The following is a 22,097-nucleotide window of genomic DNA, read 5'->3' on the forward strand; positions in this document are numbered from 1 at the left end:
CTTTCGATCCTAATGGGATAAAAAAATGTCTCAGAGTTTTTATCTTATTGTGTTACCATTTCCCCATATACTTTGTATGGCGGTAACAAAAAGGAACATTTGAAAAATGTATGGAAATTTTAGGACACTTTTTTTTCTCCTATGAAAAGGGCTGACTAGAAATAACACAAAAGTGGCAAAAAAGGTCACAATATATAAAAATTTGAAATAAACGCTCATCTAAGTAATGGTGACTGAGTAACCCACAGTAGGTACTATACATACATCGATATATCCCTTGGCGGCGGCGACGTGGAGTGGCGTGCCGCCGGTCTTGGGATCCCTGACTTCCACGTAGCCGTTCGCCGCCCAATTCTTGGCGTCGCTGAGCAGGTTGTCCACTTCGGCGTTACGAGACTTCTCGCAATCGATGCCTGCGCAACAGAAACATTGTAACTATTATTTGGTTTGGCAAACTATTTACTCATAAAACAAGCAACAACGGTTGCACTCCGGGAGTGCCGATAGAAGTGAAAACTCACCTCACTATGTTACCGACGCCCGGTAACACGATACATACGTTTAGCGGAGGTATTCTATTTATTTATTATATATTATCATTCTCAAATAAGATCACACTTTTTCATTGACATGACAACGTCAAATTATTTGAACATAGGTAAAGAGTCTTGAAAAGGAGTCCGCAACATAAATGGCAAATAACATTGAATCAACAATAAAGAAAATTGATTTAAATGCCATTTAAATTATGAGTGGCCACCTTACGGGGCTTACGGTCACGTGATCGCCTTACGCCCCTTACGGTCACGTGATCGCCTTACGCCGTCTCGAGTTTATATTTTTTCCCCACCTCAAAAAGTGCCCAGCGCCGCTAAAGAAGTTTTCACTTCAAAAAAAACTTATTTACTTAGTCTTCTGTGACTCTCCCAGGCCAGTAAATATTGGACGCTAAGTACGGTCAAGGAATTTAGTTTCAGTACCCTTTCGTACCTTGTCACAGTGAGAATAGTATGAGGTCCCTAGCGACTTTCATGGAGAGATAGGCGTCTTGAGACACATGATAAGTTGGCTCAACGAATTTGAATAGCTAGCCTGGCTAGAGTAAAAATTATCCCACGTGTATAATGATGCCATGAACGGCTCGAATGTACCTATTGAATCCAGTAAATGGGGTGCCACAATTCCTCAAAAAACATATGTAATTCATTGGTTTAGCTTCCACGCTGGGCTCACCTTTCTCATCGATAGCCTTCTGTAGCAGCTGTTCCATTGCGTCGCTCTCGGCGATGTCGACCGCGAGTTCACCGTCATAATTCACTGCTGCGACGTCCGCTCCGCTCTCCAGGAGATACCTGTATTTTTTTACAAATAATTAGATATAAATATTAAGCAAGTCACAAGTTAAGAAAGAGCGACGGTAGCCTAAAGCGTGCGACTCTTCAAATCGAATATCACAGATTCGGACCAATAAGAGGTTTTGTGAACCACCGTTTGCCTGTCGCTTTTCGGCGAAGTTAAATTTCGTGAGGAAACATGACTTAACCTCATGGGTTGTAGTCTATAGTTCCCTTCTATTCGGTGTGGATTTTTAGATATGTCAGCTTATGATTAATAATTGAATTTTAAATTTGTTAATAATTTGTTACTAAGCATCTCCATGCATTCTAATAAGATTTACTATGTCGTGTGTTAAAAAACAGTGACGTTCAAAAGGTTAATAATCCGTAGTCTATGAAACGGAGTCTTTAGCTCTGACTCATTGTTTGGAATAGCTATCGGCGATGTCAGTGAGTAAACTTAGGATTGCGTAAGAAGGAAGTCTTATGAAAAACGCTACTAACTAAACCGTTACAAAGTAATTCTTAGGGTTTTATATGATATGATGCAGACTGCCGGTTTACACTGCCGAAGCACTCTCCGGCGAGGCCGTTCATCCCCCTGAAGCCTAAATAGTTATGCACTGTATGGGATTAGATAAATTTCCTTCCGCAATCGCTCCGGCTGTGGTACGAGCTCCCTGCCGAGGTTTTTTCGAGGGATTACAGTATGGGGTTCTTCCAACCAGGGGTGTACAGGTCTCTATAAAGTGTCAGCAACGCGTGTGTCACGGGCGGGGCTCACCTGGCTATGCTGAGGAAGCCGCAAGAGGCGGTGGCGTGGAGCGGCGTCCAGCCCTCGTTGTCGCCGCGGTTCACGTCCGCGCCGTGAGCCACGAGGAACTCCACCATGTCTAGGTTGTCGTCGATGCATGCCTGGAAACATTCGTTGGTAAATGTTAGAAAGTTTTATAAATATATGTTACATATAAAATACTAAATAAATGTAACATTAACATGAAAAACCATCGCATAAGGCAAATAAGAGAAACAAGGAAGAGAAACACGACACACACCACAATCTTCGGAACTCATTTTCAGAATGTAGGTATACTTTCGCGATTTAGCGCGATAGTTCTCAAAATGAGTATCTGCGTTAGCTCATATTTATCCTACACCCTCCTGTGAGAGTCAATCTACTTTTTGCTTTCGCTTTGTAGTTAGGGTTGCCAGATTGAAAGCCGCTATTATCGGGAAAAAATATAAATTTTTCGGGATTTTGGGCCTTAAGTCGGAAAAAAAAAACCTATCAAATTAAATTAATTGTATTAAAAACAACGATATTTTACATTATTGGCACTACGTCAGCTGCTCTGCCCACTCTCGCCACGCGCGCCCCGCGCGCGCGCTGACGGGCTCGACGCGGGTCGTTTGCTCGCTCGACAACAGTTCGGAACTTGAAATTATTGTTTTATAACGTGAAGCTGTTTTTCGGGACAATTTTCACTTCGTCGGGAATCGGGAACACATGCTAAAAATCGGGAGAATCCCGCCGAATCCCGACCATCTGGCAACCCTATTTGTAGTGGTTATAAATAAACCTTATTATTTTTAATATCTATGATCTCTGTTTTCACTGTTTTAATGTTATTATTGCTAAAACAATATTTTCTTCTACCATCCCAACACGAACAAGCATAATGTTCCATTTAGAATTCGCTGAAGCAGTTACACTTAATTAATATGATCATTTGATCTACACCGCGGGTCAAATTAAAAGAAATTGCGGAGGCAATTTGTGCGCAGATAATTTTAGCTAGGAATTCGCAAATACAACAAGAATAATTATAAAACTAACCTATATGACTATTACTAGTAAATATTAATGATGATCGGACATTCGCCATTGCATCTCAGCATCGCATAAGAATAATGCATTAGCTTAGGCGCAGCAGTACGGAACCGTGGCAGGGTCAGTGCCATCCAAGGTTGTCAAAAGGAACAATCATTCAGCATATATACGTCCCATTGCTGAGTACAGTCTGTCAAAAGGAAAAATTAGAGTACCGCCTTAGCAATAGTAAATGAACTAGGTGTTATTTAGATTGTATAGAAAGTTACTAGAATGTAGTACAGTAATATGTATATATGTATGTAAACCCTTAATTGTACATAAGACAAGTTAAGATACAATTAAATAGAAAGTATATAATATATAAAGGGATCTCTTCCAGTCAACCTTTGATCAATTGACCAGTAAGTAATGCTTATGTTTAGGATATGTACATACATGACCATTACATTAATTATTGGCCGGGGGCCGCCGGTACTGTACCATCTGTGCAACAGAAAAGCATTTGAACTATTTGCAATGTCAAATCCCAGTGAGAATTAATTCTGAATTCGATTTAAATGTTTAACTTTAGAATAATGCTTTAAATATAACATAGTGGGGTGGTATTTTCGTGTCGAACTCCACTTGTTAATCCAATTACCACGCTCCTAAAATTTTGTTTCAAGATAATTAACGAACTATCGTAATATGTATTATATTTGAACGTCATATTAGCCATTGGACAGCCCTAGCGCGAGCCCACTGGAGCATTCAGCGCCGGGACCCGCATCGCATATAACGCGGTCATCTTGTTACCAACTAGAGTTGGTAACAAGACAAGTATGTAGACATCGAAAGGGTCCAACTTGCCTCTCTTTCCCCTATTACATACGACTCTTTGTATACCTAATGCAGTTTTTATTGTGAAGGAACTCTCTATACACTTAATTAGTACGTCTATATTCTTAATATAACGGAGATGAAAAAGGAGGCAGACGTGCAGTGAATTTGATACGTATGCATATATAAGTTGTATAAAAATATTTAATTATATTACTGGTATGAGCCGTTACAAACCTAAAACGAATGAATTAAATATGACTTCGCATAGCAACGCATAGTATATACCTACAGAATTCGCATTTAATGTAATTTCTCTATACAAATATAGAAATAAAATCATTACTAAAATAGATGTGTTCATGGGATGAATTCGGCTTTGAGAGTTGGTCAGTTGATCACACTGGGTTAAAGAAATATAGAACGTCCTTTGTAAGAGTTATATAAAACCTTATAGTTATTAAAAAACGTAATTTATAATATTTTAAACCACTTTATCTCAAAAATGCCTGATCATTTTGTAAAAGAGCTGATACTCTTCAAACTGCTGGATCGATTTTTACCAAACATAGCTAAGAACCACCGCAAGGAAACTAGCTTTCACAAAAAAAACCCTCATAAAATCGGTTCACCCATTTGAGAGCTACGACGCCACAGACATGCAACCAGATCAGTCATTGGCGTCAAACGTACAACACCACATCCCTCTTTACTACAGAATAATTGTCATAACTAACGTACACACAAACGACATATCAGATAGTGAAGTACCGACAACTAAACTGATCAATATGGACCTTACGTCTTGGCAATAAGGTATACGTCTGGTCAGTTTACAGTGTCCACGATGGTATGAAATTATGATATACAATGGAGTTGAAACGCGATGACATTGGAGTTAACTATCGTTTCATTATCAGGCCGGATGTCGGGCGAGCGAGGCACACGATTTATGTCATTTTGTCAAATTCAGAAAGGCAGAACGGCTTTAACGATTACAATGAAATTGCTATATGGGGATTTTCGGAGGCGAAAAATCGATCTAGCTAGGTATTATCTCTGGGAAAACGCGCATTTTTGAGTTTATATATGTTTTCCGAGCAATTCAGTCTCCCAGATATTAGCTATTATAGTCATCAATAGAGGGTATTGAGTTCTGTACGGATCAGCAAAAATGTACCTTTCATATGTGCGTGGTGGTCAAAAATCGGGAGGGCAAACCTCGGATGTGCTGCATAGAGCAGAAAAAATGTTCGTAAAATTTCTTCAAAAAGAGGACTTATTATCCGGCCAGGATCCATATCTTACACAGACAAGAGGTTGGTTTAGGAGAACTCATCGAAAAGTTTCTCTACTACGGTTTTCCACTGATTTCGATACTACCTTGACGATTCGTATCGAAATAAGATCAAGTTATTGAATCCGAATCGGGGTTTTGCCCAAGTGACGTAAGACCGAATCACTTTGACCTCGGTCACAATTTTCCGGCCCAGTTCTATATATACCGGCCGCTACATCATACCATCAGAAAAATATTCGGGCCGGTCAGTGACTGCGACTGAAGCCGCCTTTGGATGTTAAAGGTCCGTTCACATGGAGCGATTTTCACTATGATATCTAAATGATGTCATTTAGTTATCCTGCGTCTCACTCGCGCCGATACATGTACGGACAAGTGTCTGCGCACAGACTTTGTAGTATAGTGTGGAAGTGTGTAAGCCTGTAAGCACAACTTTATACGGTTTTTTTAATTAACAAATCATTAACAATTGTCCCTGAAAACCATCATACATAGGTATGTTAAGTCGCGTAAATTAGCCCTTTTTCCGATAGACACTATACTGGTCTAAAAACTTAAGTATTTATATTATGGAAAACTTTCAATTATCTCATGAAGTTTCCGGTCCGTAACGGAACCTTCGGTGCACGAGTCACATGAATTCGCACTTGACCGGTTTTTTAAGGCATCGGACACTCGTCGTATTTTACTGGGCAACTAAATTATAAAATAATAATACCAATATAAATAAAGAGATAATACCAATACTACGTAAATCACTGTTTTAATGTTTGATAATCAATCTTACAAACTGTCACATGGCATTTACATGAGACTAAATAACCGTTGGCAATCACGTTTCTTCTATTATTACTTTCAGCGTTGAGTCTTAATACAGCTAATACTCGTATATACATTTTTTTAATTTCCCATGTTAAGTTAGCATAACTGGCTGTGCAGTTCAGTTCCGCGGTGGCCAAGCTAATTCTGGATGGCATTTGTAATGACAAAAGTTCAATGTCAAATGACAAATTTCTTTGAAAATATGAAGATTAAATTGATAACCCCAAATTCGTTGTATAAAAGTGCAGTTTAAATAACAAAAATACCAAGTTTCTAAACTGAAATAGATGTCATATATTAAATAAAAAATGACGAAGCCCTGCAGTGGTGAAGGCCGGATTCGAACCGGCGTCTTTAGCAATCCGGGCTAATAAGTTCGTTAAGTTAGTTTATAATTTATATATAGTAGTGTGACTACTTAAAAAACACAACAAATATATTTAATAAAATAATTTGATTTGTTCCCAAAGTTGTGTACTAAGTTTCTGATTGCAATTCCACATTGTGACGTCAAAGTCGGCGCAGAGTTACCTTGGGCGTACTCTAATCGATTTTGTGGTACCAGTAAGAAATGCACCCGACACAATAGATCAAGTCACCGACCCAATTGCGAGCTATCTAAAGATATGAGCGCGCTAAAAATACGCGTTATAGAAACAAAACGCGGCGATAAATCAGGTGAACTAAGCGCGGATACGCTAGCGACGCCGATCTAATGATTTAAGACAATGCTAAACAACACTATTATAAAAGTCCAATAAATAAACACGAAGACATATGTATATGTGATCCTCGTAAGTCCCCGTGTACTTACCATATGGAACTAAAAGAAAGTCCCAAATTTAAAAGCGCCAAAATTGCCCTGGGTCTTACGAGGGTATAGTCATATTCTGCACAAAATTTTAATGTCACCCATCTTCCCAGAGTGACACAGGCCTACGTCACAATAATATTGCTACTTTATTTCAACATAACATGTTACATGGGTACATTATATCTATGGTTAATAAGTAAAAATATTTCTTTATAATTTTCTTAAATTTTACAATAACATGTCATTTTTAATTATTCGTTATCAATATCTTCCGATTCACAAAAGAAATTCAGACGTTCGGGTAATTCTGTTTACACTACTGGCAACACAGGATAGCGCTGTCACATTTGACAATCCGCCATTTTGTCCCTGACCATCATCCTTGTCGAACGCGTGTTCATTGTTATTTCCTTCTCGCTCAGTGTCAGCAGTCGCAGTGTTTTCCAAACTTTTCACGTCATAAGCTTGGTAATAATAATAAGACTAAAAAATTCAATAAAAAAATCGTTAGTAATCAACTCCAGAAGTAATTAAAACGAAAATTGCTTAAAGTGTCGAACACCGTTTATTGATTAACTGTGAATTAGTTTTTCAAACGTTTGGCTTGTATAGATAACTAAAGTTTAATTTAATACATTAGATTTGTTTTATTTTACTATGTTTCTACATGAATAACTTAAAATTAATGCCGTTAAAATAATTTTCACTGTTGGTTAAAATTCTCCCACATTTTAAAGTTTGAGAACCTGTAGACAGCATGATGACGCAGGCCTGTGTCAGTTAGGTCGTTCGCGAATCTCGGAAGAGAGTACCAGGCGGAGTATATTATTATACCATGATGTCACCGTAAAATTGTAAACACTCGTCATTTTGCAATCTGGATAGTTAAATTATAAACCGACGGTAGGAAGATAACTTTTTTTGTTGACGGAGTGGTAAAATGCGTTATACCCCGGCCATATACTTGACGATTGGCATGGGAAGTAGCGAGGGAAGTAAAAACTCAAAGTGACCTTGGGCACACAGATATTATTAAGCGTGACTCTACACCGTAAAAAAAGCTTTTAGACAAATTCCTCAAAACAACTGAAGCCGTCAGCAACGTCCACATTTATTAATCTAACCTGATTTAGAGAATTTAGAACAATGATTTATCTCAAACCGATTGTTTTTGGTGGCGCCCGCCATTATTGTCTTTAAACAGGGTTGCCATACGTCAGGATTTACCCTGACATGTCATTTATGGTCCTTTGTCAGGATCGCGGGGCCCAATAGTACGCGGTCCCTAGCGAATTGCATATTGATTATCACTGTAAAGTGTAAGGTATGAAATGCAATGAAATGGTACTAATATGTAATTCTTTGACTGCACATCAGTCATCCTTAAACACAAGTCATTGTCAATATTACCTCTATTACCAGAGTAAAAGCAACAAAAATCCTATTTAATAATCATTTACGCTCGGTTTGTTTAATTCTCAACTCTGTTACATCGACTCAAGGCACATTGAGGTCAAGAACTGGATTACGTAGACTAATTTTGTAGCATTTACACTATAAAGCTATGAGTGCCATCTGCCAAATCTTGGTCGCAGACCGGTGCCAGACGGTGTCACTTAGGAGATAGTTATAGTAGTAGATAGTTAGCAATAAATAAAATATTATAGGACAATCTTACGCCAACCGACGTAGTCTCACCATTTGATTAATAAACATCGCTGAGTCCCGCAGTAAGCTCAATAAGGTATTTTTTTAACTTTATGGAGCACAAAATATAATATTAAATTCTAGAATCTAGAATTTACTCTTTAATTTCAATACCGACTCAATACTCCTGATGAAATATCCCAACACTTCCTAAGTAATAAAAAACGTCTATTCCTTATTGTCATGCGGCATCCCAGGCAACAGGCATATTTAGGCACAAAAAGAAATAATAGCAGCAAACTGCCCACAGTAAATATCGCTCAAACGAATACGATTTCCACCAGCATTATATCAACGCTTTAAAGTCTGCCATTTCTCAGTGAACGATGCCAAAAAGTTAGCATAAGCCTATTTATAACCTATAGCGAATACTGATCAAAGATATCAAACTGAACTTTAAAAGTGGGGCAGTTTCAACGTCAAATCAAGTTTACATCGCTCTCTGTTTCTGGCAATATTCAAGAAAGGAACAGGAATAGGAACACGCGAATGTATATCCGTGTGAATGTATAAACTAAAAATACACGCGTATCGATAGTTATCGGTGGTGATGATGTAAACATAACGAGTGGTGAGATGTAGGGCAGAACAGCAAACGCCCTACTGACTACGGGATATAAAAGAGTTAATAACTAAAAGAAACATCGTAGAAGCAAGCGAGTTTTAACCTAATCGCGTTGTTGGAAAGCTGATAATGCTGTGAGTACCATAAAAACAAAACTCATGACTTTAGGAGCATCATTGCGTTAGAAGCACCTTAACAATTGAAGTATTTAAATTTGACTCTTACTCACTCACAGATAAAATCGAAATTACTTCTGAGCTGCTCAATATCTATAGTTTATGACGCAGAAACTGTCAGATACACTCGATGTGCGAAGATTTGGCAAAGCACACGCCACTCGTTAGAGGCAGGTAGCTCGTAAACCACAATCTGGCAAAGAACCCAAAGCCTGGGATTTCCCAAAGATACTACCAGTTTTCATTGCTCTGCGGTGTATGTCGTCTAGTCGTGCGTAACTCATTCATCTCAGGGTAGCTGTAATAAAGTTACTACCGCCAAAGACAAACCAGCAAGAGCGCAAATTATTCTACATGTCTTATGTCTAAATCATAATGTACAATTCAGATGAGAATGAAATAGTGGCAAGAGAGAAAAAGAGAATCGCTAATACGCAAGTAACAGAAATTCCTGTAGCGAAAAACTTCGGCGGAAAGCGCATCTATGCCGAAATACACTTAAGGCCGTGCATCGAAAAATAACAGGATCTTAGAAACGTGGCAGTGGCTAGCCCCGGAAACAAACAGTAGTGATTTTCGGATATATGTTTCTTGACTATATTATAAGTGATTTCGTAGTAGTCGAAACACGAATGCTTAAAATTTTCTCGATAGAAAATAAATCCAAACTTACGTGTTCATTTTTCGGTTTTAGCTTCGTGCAACTAGAAAACACATCCATATCCAGCACAATCCACCTTACAGCAAAGGTTTTAATCTCGTCTTAACTTTCAAAGAACTAAATATTAACTTATTATCCTTTACCGATGGATTTATTATCGATTTTTGATTTTATGAATTCAACAGCAAACGCCCATTTTACGCAGTTCGGTTTCTCTTTCTGTCATGCGTCAAAGCATGGACTAACCTATTAGGACTCGCAATCGCCATTTTGAGTAGCGTGACTTTATATTTAGTTCCCAAAAGTATAGCAGATGTCTCTAGTAGTGTCAAATGTTGCAATAAGTGTGATTCTGTATCAATGCCATGTGACGGGTTGGAATGACAACTATCGTCATGCTCTCGTCTTGCCTCAATGTTGATAATATATTTCGTGAGATGGCGCTTCGACCATACCCCGTACTGAATTCGTTTCATTTGACGCATTTTTTTTGGATGTTTGATATTAAAAAAATATAAATATATTCATTCATATAAAATATAAATATAATAGCATTAGCGATGTCTTACTAATTTTAATAACTCGTAATACATTTTTCTGTCACATAATATTAATGTTACCGACGCGCGGTAACACGATACATTACATTTATAGTACATTATTGCAGAGGCCGGGAAAGAGCAATTCGTGGATGAGTTTCGATTTTGTCGGACGACGCGAAGCGGAGTCCGACAAAGAAGACGAATCCACGAATTGCTATTCCTGCCGAGGCATATATAGTGCTTTTCTCCAAACATGCGAGGAAATAAGCTCAAATAATAATTATTTAAGCATCAAGCATCACTCAAATCGAACCTTCACATCAAGAATGTCAAAAACAATTCCCCTCTAATTAATTTTTAAAAGTTAAAGGCACAAACTTATTCGGCCATTCAGTACCATTCAATATTCGTTCATTCAATATAATTGTGCAATATAGTTGGTCAAACCAATTTGTCAGTTAGTAAGAACCAGGAAAACTATACCCATCCTATTCTTTTGGGTGCTAGTACTAGAGTAAGACAAAGATAGTATGATTCTCTCTGTCTATGTTTGAAATGAGATAGTCCTTTGACAAACTATAAAAGCTTTAATATTAACACGGATTTAGATCCTTAAAAAATATATAAAAATAATCTTTGATTTTATTAAGCAGTATTCGCACGATCAGACACGAGCACAACGGTCTTGTAAGAACGAGACATGAAAGGCTTACTATCTCACTCTATCCTATAGCTTGAAATGATAGCTGATCGGGTCGTGTAGACGCGGCTCGCGGCTATAATAATTGGCTGTTTACGTTTTTTATTTTTAAAAAGTAAAAAACACTACAGTAATAAGTTATTACTGTAGTGTTTTTTTACTTCCCGTCCGCTAGAAAAGGACAGCGATAGTTTGATTTTTTTAAATTAGAGTTTGACAATAACGAAGATCTTCCCGTACTATTTTTGCTACAATAAGGTGAACATTTCCGAGCATATTGGAGAAAAGTATTTTTACCTATTTGTAATATATTTGATAAAGTTCTATTTTTTTATTGACATATTTATTTACACTGGGTACCATGACAACCTCAAATATTATACTCAACATATGTAACAAGTGCGAGTTGGACTCGCGCACGGAGGGTTCCGCACCATCAACGCGGCCAAGTGCGAGTCGGACTCGCCCATGAAGGGTTCCGTATTTAGGCGATTTATGACGTATTAAAAAAAAAACTACTTGCTAGATCTCGTTCAAACCAATTTTCGGTGGAAGTTTACATGGTAATGTACATCATATATTTTTTTTAGTTTTATCATTCTCTTATTTTAGAAGTTAGGGGGGGGGGGGGGACACACATTTTACCACTTTGGAAGTGTCTCTCGCGCAAACTATTCAGTTTAGAAAAAAATGATATTAGGAACCTCAATATCATTTTTGAAGACCTATCCATAGATACCCCATACGTATGGGTTTGATGAAAAAAAAATTTTTGAGTTTCAGTTCGAAGTATGGGGAACCCCAAAAATTAATTGTTATTTTTCTATTTTTGTGTGAAAATCTTAATGCGGTTCACAGAATACATCTACTTACCAAGTTTCAACAGTATAGTTCTTATAGTTTCGGAGAAAAGTGGCTGTGACATACGGACGGACAAACAGACGGACAGACAGACAGACATGACGAATCTATAAGGGTTCCGTTTTTTGCCATTTGGCTACGGAACCCTAAAAATAGAGCAAAACAAGCAAAAAACGGTCACCCATCCAAGTACTGACCCCGCCCGACGTTGCTTAACTTCGGTCAAAAATCACGTTTGTTGTATGGGAGCCCCACTTAAATCTTTATTTTATTCTGTTTTTAGTATTTGTTGTTATAGCGGCAACAGAAATACATCATCTGTGAAAATTTCAACTGTCTAGCTATCACGGTTCGTGAGATACAGCCTGGTGACAGACGGACGGACGGACAGCGGAGTCTTAGTAATAGGGTCCCGTTTTTACCCTTTGGGTACGGAACCCTAAAAAGGTAAGTAATGCATAAAGGCGTATCCAGACTAGTCAATTTTTCGCCAGTCTGATAAAATTCTCCGATCGAATCAGGCCGAGCGGACGCAAATACCAATTTGATTCCCCGATCAAATAAGCAGGTGCGGACACAAAAATGCCAATTTTCACAGTAATTATCTATGGAATGCAAATTGGTGATTTAATTTGTGTACCTACGTGTGGATGCTAAATGAGATTGGCCAATTAGTGGGTATCCAGACGGGACTGATCAAATCAGTCGATTTGTTCAGGAAAATATTTGGCCAATCTTATCTTGCCTAGCGTCCACACGTACAGAAATTAAATCACCAATTTGCATTCTACTATGAAATTTGTCATTTTTGTGTCCGCACCTGCTGATGTGATCGGGGAATCAAATTGGTATTTGCGTCCGCACGGCCTGATTCGACACGAGAATTTGATCAGATTGTAAAAAGTACGTACAGATCCTAGCATTCCATAGATACTAGCTTCGAAAATTGGCATTTTTGTGTCCGCACCTCCTGATTTGATCGGGCAATCGAATCAGTGAGCCAAATTGCCGTTTGCGTCCGCACCTCCTGATTCGATTCCCTTCCCTTCCAGATTGGTGAAAAATTGACTAATCTGGATACGCCTTTACGTATTTGACGTATCAAAGATATCTTTGAAAAATCGAATATAGGTATAGATCAGTAAATAGGAACAAAAAAAACTATACTCATCCTTTTCTTTTGGGTGATAGTACTAGTGTAAGACAAAGATAGTATGACTCTCTGTCCTAGCGAGCGCAACTTTGAGATATTCTGTCAGAAAACTTTCAAACGTGAAGTAAGTAAACATCGTAATAATTTCAATGAAATCTAATGATATTACAGTATAATTATTCGACATATTTGGACGACGGCTGTATTGACAATTACATTAGCATTGTGGTTTTCAGTTAAAATGAACGTGCTTCTGACGGGAACAGGGTTTTTCGTGCCATAACCCATGAAATTTGGTCGTTACCGGCACGTACTGGAGGTGCAAGACATCTGGCAAGGCGACAGGAGCTACATAATCAAAGCCCGAGTGGTTCGTCAAGCCTCTGTGACGGCGACAGCGTATAAGACAGCCTTAATTCGTAATATCAATCGTCATGTTACTAGAGTAACATGCGATTGTTTATAACAAAAGTGGCAAATTCAAGCAGCATTGCAGCACTAATTTACTACATCAATCATGAAGAGAGTTCCACCTAAACCAGCCAGGAACAAAAATGGGGCAAGCCAAGTGTTCGACAATTTACGAACGAAAAGTATTCCAAAGGGAGATACTTCCACGAAATGTATCCTACATCAAAGAAACACAAGTGTGAACCTTTTCAGTTCGATGTCACAGATTTAAAGGAAGATTGTGCCTTGAAACGTGTACTGGAAGTTGCTGAAATAAATTGTACAGAAGATATTGAAATTTCCGTTAGCAAGGTTGTCGGAAAATTTAGTAGAACAGACTGATAAAAAAAAAGAAGAATGTGTTACATGTCTTGAAAACTTTAGTATTTTTAGAAAAGAGTTTGATGTGTACAAAAGTGAAGCTAGACTAAAAAGTCATAGAAAAATTTTTTTTAGTCATAGAAAAAACATTAGAAAAACTTTTATGAAGCAAATGTTGCGTTGGCAGATAAAGACATTTTTAAATTCTGTAGTGACACAATAGAACAATCAATGTCTGAAGAGTGGTACTCGGCGAGGAGACTAAGAATTTCTTGTGTCGGAGTGATTGTTAGCAAAGATCAGCCTTGGTTGTGCACTAGTGTAGATGGTGTTGTTATATGCGATGAATGTGTCAGTGTTAGTAGAAGTTAAATGTCCTGTATGTTGTAAAAACCACCTATTGCAGATTTTGATAAACAAAAATGTAATGTCATAATGTGCAATATTCGCAGTTTGTGAATGATCAACCAGAATTAAAAAGAAGCAAACCATATTAACTTATACCCAAATCCAAGTGCAAATGTATGTCACTGGTATGACTATGTATGATCTCTTTATATATTCACCAAAAGGTAGTTGTATAGTAAGAGTAGACAGAGACAAAGACTTTATTAAAGCAGCAATTTTAATAAGTGAATAATTTTACTTCGCTCATTATCTACGGCTCTTGTATTCTACAAGAACAAACCAAACTTTGAGTGAGAAAAACCAGCCAAAGCGTAGTTTTACAGAAAAAATATAATCAATACAATGTTAGGTAATTAACTTTTCAAATAGTAGTATGTAGTAGTAGTATTAAGTAAAATAATATGTTTAAATGTTGTTAACTCAAAATGTTTATTACTGTTTTTTTTTATATGTATAGTAAAGCTGAATATTGCAGTATCACGCTTTGTGAAAATTTGCAATACGCATACCTAGCTGGAAGGCCTGTAAGTAAGGAACTCAACATTTTTATATCTTAGAATCCTAGCATACCTAAATATTAACCTGACCTTATTTGATTGTTTTTGTTTTGTTTTAATAATCTTTAGCTTTAGACTATGTTTGATTCTGATGTATGTATTGTCCCTACCACATAAGCGTTTTGGCATCCTTAGCTGTAAGTTTATGCATGTGACTGAAATAAAGGAATATGACTAATGGTATGTACAGTAGAGTTCATAAATATGTATGCATTTCTTAACCTTAATCCATTGTACTTGACTTGACTGTACATTAGACTTATAAAAATGTTGATCAGTCCAGTGCTTGGACATATTAAACCCTAACCTGACTGACACATTTTCATAGGTCCACGGGCCCATGTTATAAATATGTGGTGGTCAATGCCTGTGGTTCCTTATGCTCCATGTGCATAAGGGTCCTTCAGGCATGAAAAGTCACATAATATTTACAGGTTTTATGTGTGAAATAAAAACAAATTTAAATAAAAATGCAATGTTTTAATAGCTTTTTAAATAATGTAAATATTGTAAAAATAACTGTTGTTTTATTTGTTTGAAAATATAGGTGGTTGCAGGTTTACTAGTACCCAACAATTAACCTTTTAACCGTCAGCAATTTTTGATCGAGCGTGCTCGTGTCACCACCGACAGTAATTGTACCACGCAGAGTAAGGTTGGCATAGTTACGGGAGTTATAAATGTGCTGTAAAAACCAAATCAGATCTTTATCTTATTCATCAGACTGTGGCGAGATGAGCTGGATATGTAATGTCTTATATATCAGACTCTGGCGGTTAAAGGGTTAAACATGTAATATATCATCAATATGATAAAATAACATACTAGAACAAATTAAATTATTTTTAGAAAATATTTTAATTTGTTATTATTTTGAGTAGTCACACTACTATATAAATTATAAACTGAAATAAATGTCATATACTCAGAAAAAGTGACCCTAGCCTCTAGTGCCCCAGGCTGGAATCGAACCAGCGTCCTCTGCTATCGCGGCAGGTGCCTGTTACCTCTCGATCTCGGTCGGTGGTCTCTGTTTTTTTCTGAGTATATGACATTTATTTCAGTTTATGATAAAATACATTTACAGGAATTTTATGTAGTATCTGATAAATTATTAAGTGCTGCATTATTCTTTCGACATGAATTCTGACTCGAGCTATTTTATAAGTTGCATCGGTCACTTCCCTTGTAAATTCACCTTTATTCTGGAGAAAAGGTGGCATAATAATAGTCTATAGGTAAATTAAACAAAAGTCGTCTCCTTCACGATTTTCGTCGACATCTCTTCTAAATACCTAAAACTGGTATGGATGTGTTCCTCGTGGTCTGTAGAATACGAATTGACAGGTTTTAGTTTATGGAGGGGGGGACGTGTCGAAAAAAAGGGGGGATAGTGGGCGGCCGACCAGCATTGATATGTTCACATCTTGAGTCCTAGGGAGCGTTCAAGTATTACGTAACGAATTTGGGGGTGGGGGGGTTCTTGTAAAACGTTACGATGCGTTACAAAGGCGGGAGGGGGGGTTTAAACTACGCGTTACGTAACATTGTTTTTTAACCCTTCAGAACTTTTCGCCACTTTACGGTACTTTACGCAACATAATTGTGGCCTTTAGGGGGGTTACAGAAAAACGTTACGGCGCGTTACATGGGGGGGAGGGGGGGTCAAAAATGTCCAAAAATTGCGTTACGTAATACTTGAACGCTCTCCTATGGGACCGATCGGTTCGTGTGAGATGTCGTTTGAAAGAGTATTAAACGTGGTATTATTGTTTCATAATAACCGTAGTCATAACTGTAGTCGTTTACAAAATATTGTAAAATATATGATTTTTTACCGTGCATGGATGGCATAAGTACTGACAAAACATGCGTCTAACTCAATAAATTATAACTTTACCGCAATTTTTTTTACATGTTTCGGTGGCTGCCATTCCTCAACCCACCAACGGAGCGGCAGCTGACGTCCACGAGGATTCATCATACGTAGCCGTTAATTGGTCATGGAAACCTGTTCGTGGCTCGCGGTCTATAAGTTTTAATGGTGTATGATATTATATAACCAAGTCATAACGTAGCGGCAGCTGACGTCCACGAGGGCTCATCATATATGGCCGTTAACCAGTATACGAGTTTTCACCCGGGAGGCGATGACTGACGAAATTTGCGCCTGGCTCGGGGTCTATTATGTTTTTGGTAAGCTAATGAAATGTCTCGTATATTTTGTAATAAAATAATTGCGGTATAGTTGTAATTTATTGAGTTAGACGCATAGTTAATCATTTCATTACTTATGCCATCCATGCACGGTAAAAACTCAAATATTTTAAAATATTTTGTAATTGACTACAGTTATTATGAAACAATAATAGCACATTTAATACTCTTTCAAACGACACCTCACACGAACCGATCGGTCGCATAGGACTCAAGATGTGAACAAATGTGCTATTATCTATGAAAAGGGACTTTATTGCCGATGGCGCTTACGACACTGACATCGATAAGCAAAAAACGTAGTAGTTTAAAATTGGGGATTCTGGCACATGTTTAGTTGTTTTGATTCCCAATTTAGCAATTAAGTTTCTTTGAATACTGGAACATTCAATGTTGCTGTCTATCCAATGCGGAGGTAAATTTATGTTATGTGACGCTGATGAACTGATGAAGTCATGTTGTGTTAGAAAACTTAAATTGGATTTAAAGGTCCCTTTGTAGTTTTTTATAATTAACTCTTAAACGGTGGCCTGTAGCAAAAATGTTCTGATACATAAGTAATCTTCATAAAATTTTCTACATTAAATATTCTATACGCTTTTTCGCTAGGATCAATATTTAAAAAAATATTTAAGGGAGAAAGTTAATTATAATCAATTGTTAATATTTTTTGTAAATAACTCGTAAACGGTGGCCTGTAGCGAAAAATGTTCTGATACATAAGTAATCTACATAAAATTTTCTACATTAAATATTCTGTACACTTTTTCGCTGGGATCAATATTTAAAAAAATATAAAAGGGAGAAAGTTAATTATAATCAATTGTTAATATTTTTTGTTAATAACTCGTAAACGGTGGCCTGTAGTAAAAAATGTTTTGAAACATAAGTAATCTACATCCAATTTTCTACATTAAATATTGTATAAAAAATTCGGTAGGTTCAATATTTAAAAAAATATTTAAGGGAGAAAGTTAATGGGGAAGTTAGTGCACTGAGTTGTCCCTTTTGTCCCAGGCGATGCCGCTTGACACAATTGTTCCTTGGATCATACTTAATTGATCTGAAGTCTTAACCTGGATATTAACTTTTGGCTTCCCCCCAAAAAGGGAGAGGAGAAAAGTGGTTCCGGCTGTACACTGCGCTCTGTTTGATATAAAACCGCAATCCGATGATTGATTGACATAATTGTTCTCCCAGAAGCAGGTTCGTGGGGTATTTGTCTTTGGTACGGTCGTATAGAGGGCGGCTGGGTCACCTCCATAAAATTCCGACTTTTGGTCTACCGCTTCCGGTCAGAAAAATGTTTGACGGCCCGGCCAAACGGTCGGATTTAGGTGGGAGGTGCTCGACCAAATGTCATATTTTACCCTGGCAGATTTTGACGCCGCCATTTTTTTTTTCAAAATGGCCGACTTTATTTTTTTATTTTTTCAAGTTTGTCCTAGCGCGCCGAAATTTTGGTCACGAAAAGTCGGGGTCCCCTAGATTCCTATGAAAAATTTTTTTTTTGTAAAATGTTTATTTGCGGAAAAACTGGGCACTTTTATTTTGTATGGTAACTTTTAAACGATGGATGATAGGTGGGGGGTGCTCGACCAAATAACATAGAGGGCCTCGAGGGAAATAAAACTGCATTGAAAAAAAATCAAACTGGCCGACTTTTTTTTTTTTAAATTTCAAGTTGCTCCGAGCGCACCGAGATTTGGCATGGCAGGAGGCCTACGGCCTTCGGCCCGCCGTTTCGCTTGTCTAAGCCACTTTTACTATTGGGTCGTGTTTAAGCTCCAACTTCCCCCTCTCGTGTAACGCTTCGGGTCTTCGGCCCTACGCGGAGCTCGGCCTTCGGCCTTCGCGAACCTCGACGCTTCGCCAACGCTCGCTTATCAAGACAGTTGACTTGGTAGAACGCTTGGAAGCGCTGCATTCACGAAGCTCGGTTTTCGGCCTCGCTTTAAATTACTGGGGGTTGTACGCTTGGGAGTCGGTGTGAAGGCTCCGGGCCTTTGGCCCTCCGCCGGGGTCGGCCTTCGGCCTCCCAGCCTGAAGCTCGCCCTTCGGGCTCGCTTAACACAGTTTTTGTATAGGATTTTGCTTGGTTCGTCATTCCCGCAGCTTGGCCTTCGGCCTCGCCTAAAATTACTGGGGGTAGGCCACGCTTGGACACTCGGGGTGAAGCTCCAGGCCTAACGGCCCTCCGCGGGGTCGGCCTTCGGCCTCCCAGCCTGAAGCTCGCCCTACGGGCTCGCTTAACCTACTTGGAAATTTGACTTTTGCCCGTGTCCGCCGCCATGTTGGACTTTTCCAAATAAATTTTTCACATAGTATTCTTGGGCCCCCAGGCTTGTCGCATCCAAATCTCAGCGCGCTCGGACTAACTTAAAAAAAAAAGGCCATTTTGAAAATTTTTAAATGCAGTTCCATTTTTCTCGAGGCCCTCTATGACATTTGGTCGAGCACCCCCCACCCATCTCGCACCGTTTAAAAGCTGCCATACAAAATAAAAATTACCATTTTTTCCGTCATCTTGGGTTTTATAAAAAAAAAAAATTTTTTATAGGAATCTAGAGGCCTCTATCTCCTGCCATGCCAAATCTCGGAGCGCTCGGACCAACTTGAAAAAATTAAAAAAAAGTCGGCCATTTTGAATTTTTTTCAATGCAGTTTTATTTCCCTCGAGGCCCTCTATGACATTTGGTCGAGCACCCCCCACCTATCACGCACCGTTTAAAAGTTACCATACAAAATAAAAGTGCCCAGTTTTTCCGCAATTAAAACATTTTACAAATAATCTAGGGGACCCCAAGTTTCCGTGACCAAAATTTCAGCGCGCTAGGACAAACTTGAAAAAATAAAAAATAAAAGTCTGCCATTTTGACAAAAAAATGGCGGCGTCAAAAACTGCCAGGGTACCTCTATGACATTTGGTCGAGCACCCCCCCCACCTAGGTCCGACCGTTTGGCCGGGCCGTCAAACATTTTTCTGACCGGAAGCGGTAGACCAAAAGTCGGAATTTTCTGGAGGTCACCCAGCCGCTCTCTATACGACCGTACCAAAGACAAATACCCCACGAACCTCCTGGGAGAACAATTATGTCAATCAATCATCGGATTGCGGCTTTATATCAAACAGAGCGCAGTGTACAGCCGGAACCACTTTTCTCCTCTCCCTTTTTGGGGGTAAGCCAAAAGTTAATATCCAGGTTAAGGCTTCACATCAATTAAGTATGATCAAAGGAACAATTGTGTCAAGCGGCATCGCCTGGGACAAAAGGGACAACTCAGTGCACTAACTTCCCCATTAACTTTCTCCCTTAAATATTTTTTTTAAACATTGAACCTACCGAATTTTTTTATAGAATATTTAATGTAGAAAATTGGATGTAGATTACTTATGTTTCGGAACATTTTTTGCTACAGGCCACCGTTTACGAGTTATTAACAAAAAATATTAACAATTGATTATAATTAACTTTCTCACTTAAATATTTTTTTAAATACTGATCCCAGCGAAAAAGTGTACAGAATATTTAATGTAGAAAATTTTATGTAGATTACTTATGTATCAGAACAGTTTTTGCTACAGGCCACCGTTTACGAGTTATTTACAAAAAATATTAACAATTGATTATAATTAACTTTCTCCCTTAAATATTTTTTTAAATATTGATCCCAGCGAAAAAGTGTACAGAATATTTAATGTAGAAAATTTTATGTAGATTACTTATGTATCAGAACATTTTTTGCTACAGGCCATCGTTTACGAGTTATTTACAAAAAATATTAACAATTGATTATAATTAACTTTCTCCCATAAATATTTTTTTAAATATTGATCCCAGCGAAAAAGTGTACAGAATATTTAATGTAGAAAATTTTATGTAGATTACTTATGTATCAGAACATGTTTTGCTACAGGCCACCGTTTACGAGTTATTTACAAAATTATTAACAATTGATTATAATTGACTTTCTCCCATAAATATTTTTTTAAATATTGAACCTACCGAATTTTTTTATAGAATATTTAATGTAGAAAATTGGATGTAGATTACTTATGTTTCAAACCATTTTTTGCTACAGGCCACCGTTTACGAGTTATTAACAAAAAATTGATTGATTAATTGTTTGATTATAATTAAGTTTCTCCCTTTTATATTTTTTTAAATATTGATCCCAGCGAAAAAGTGTACAGAATATTTAATGTAGAAAATTTTATGTAGATTACTTATGTATCAGAACATTTTTTGCTACAGGCCACCGTTTACAAAAAATATTAACAATTGATTATAATTAACTTTTTCCCTTAAATATTTTTTTAAATATTGATCCTAGCGAAAAAGCGTATAGAATATTTAATGTAGAAAATTTTATGAAGATTACTTATGTATCAGATCATTTTTGCTACAGGTCACCGTTTAAGCGTGCAACTTCATGTGATGTTGAATAAAACTTTTCTATGTCTATGTCTAAGAGTTATTTATAAAAAACTACAAAGGGACCTTTAAATCCGATTTAAGTTTTCTAACACAACATGACTGATCAGTCCATCAGCGTCACATAACATAAATTGACCTCCGCATTGGATAGACAGCAACATTGAATGTTCCAGTATTCAAAGAAACTTAATTGCTAAATTGGGAATCAAAACAACTAAACATGTGCCAGAATCCCCAATTTTAAACTACTACGTTTTTTGCTTATCGATGTCAGTGTCGTAAGCGCCATCGGCAATAAGCTCCCTTTTCATAGATAATAGCACAAATATCAATGATGGTCGGCCGACATCTTTGCCCCCCCCCCCTTTTTTCGACCCGTCCCCCCCTCCATAAACCAAAACCGGTCAATTCGTA

The 22,097-nt window shown here is 37.7% G+C and overlaps 1 protein-coding gene and 1 long non-coding RNA gene across 7 annotated transcripts in view; both read right to left on the bottom strand.

Annotated features, from left to right (window-relative positions):
* The window catches only part of LOC134660964 (uncharacterized), a 383,074-nt gene that overhangs the window by 229,789 nt on the left and 131,188 nt on the right, over nucleotides 1-22,097 (bottom strand). The gene's annotated exons all lie outside the window — the stretch shown is intronic.
* Nucleotides 1-22,097, bottom strand: part of LOC134660887 (protein phosphatase 1 regulatory subunit 12A) — a 129,857-nt gene that overhangs the window by 74,232 nt on the left and 33,528 nt on the right. For all 6 annotated transcript variants that reach the window (XM_063516737.1, XM_063516741.1, XM_063516740.1 and 3 more), the window contains exons 2-4: nucleotides 2,122-2,252; nucleotides 1,234-1,352; nucleotides 265-413 (exon numbers count right to left, since the gene is read on the bottom strand). In XM_063516737.1, the coding sequence (XP_063372807.1) occupies nucleotides 265-413; nucleotides 1,234-1,352; nucleotides 2,122-2,252 (399 nt within the window). The remainder of the gene's footprint in view (nucleotides 1-264; nucleotides 414-1,233; nucleotides 1,353-2,121; nucleotides 2,253-22,097) is intronic.

Source organism: Cydia amplana, chromosome Z (assembly GCF_948474715.1).
Source record: "Cydia amplana chromosome Z, ilCydAmpl1.1, whole genome shotgun sequence".
Classification (NCBI taxonomy): domain Eukaryota; kingdom Metazoa; phylum Arthropoda; class Insecta; order Lepidoptera; family Tortricidae; genus Cydia; species Cydia amplana.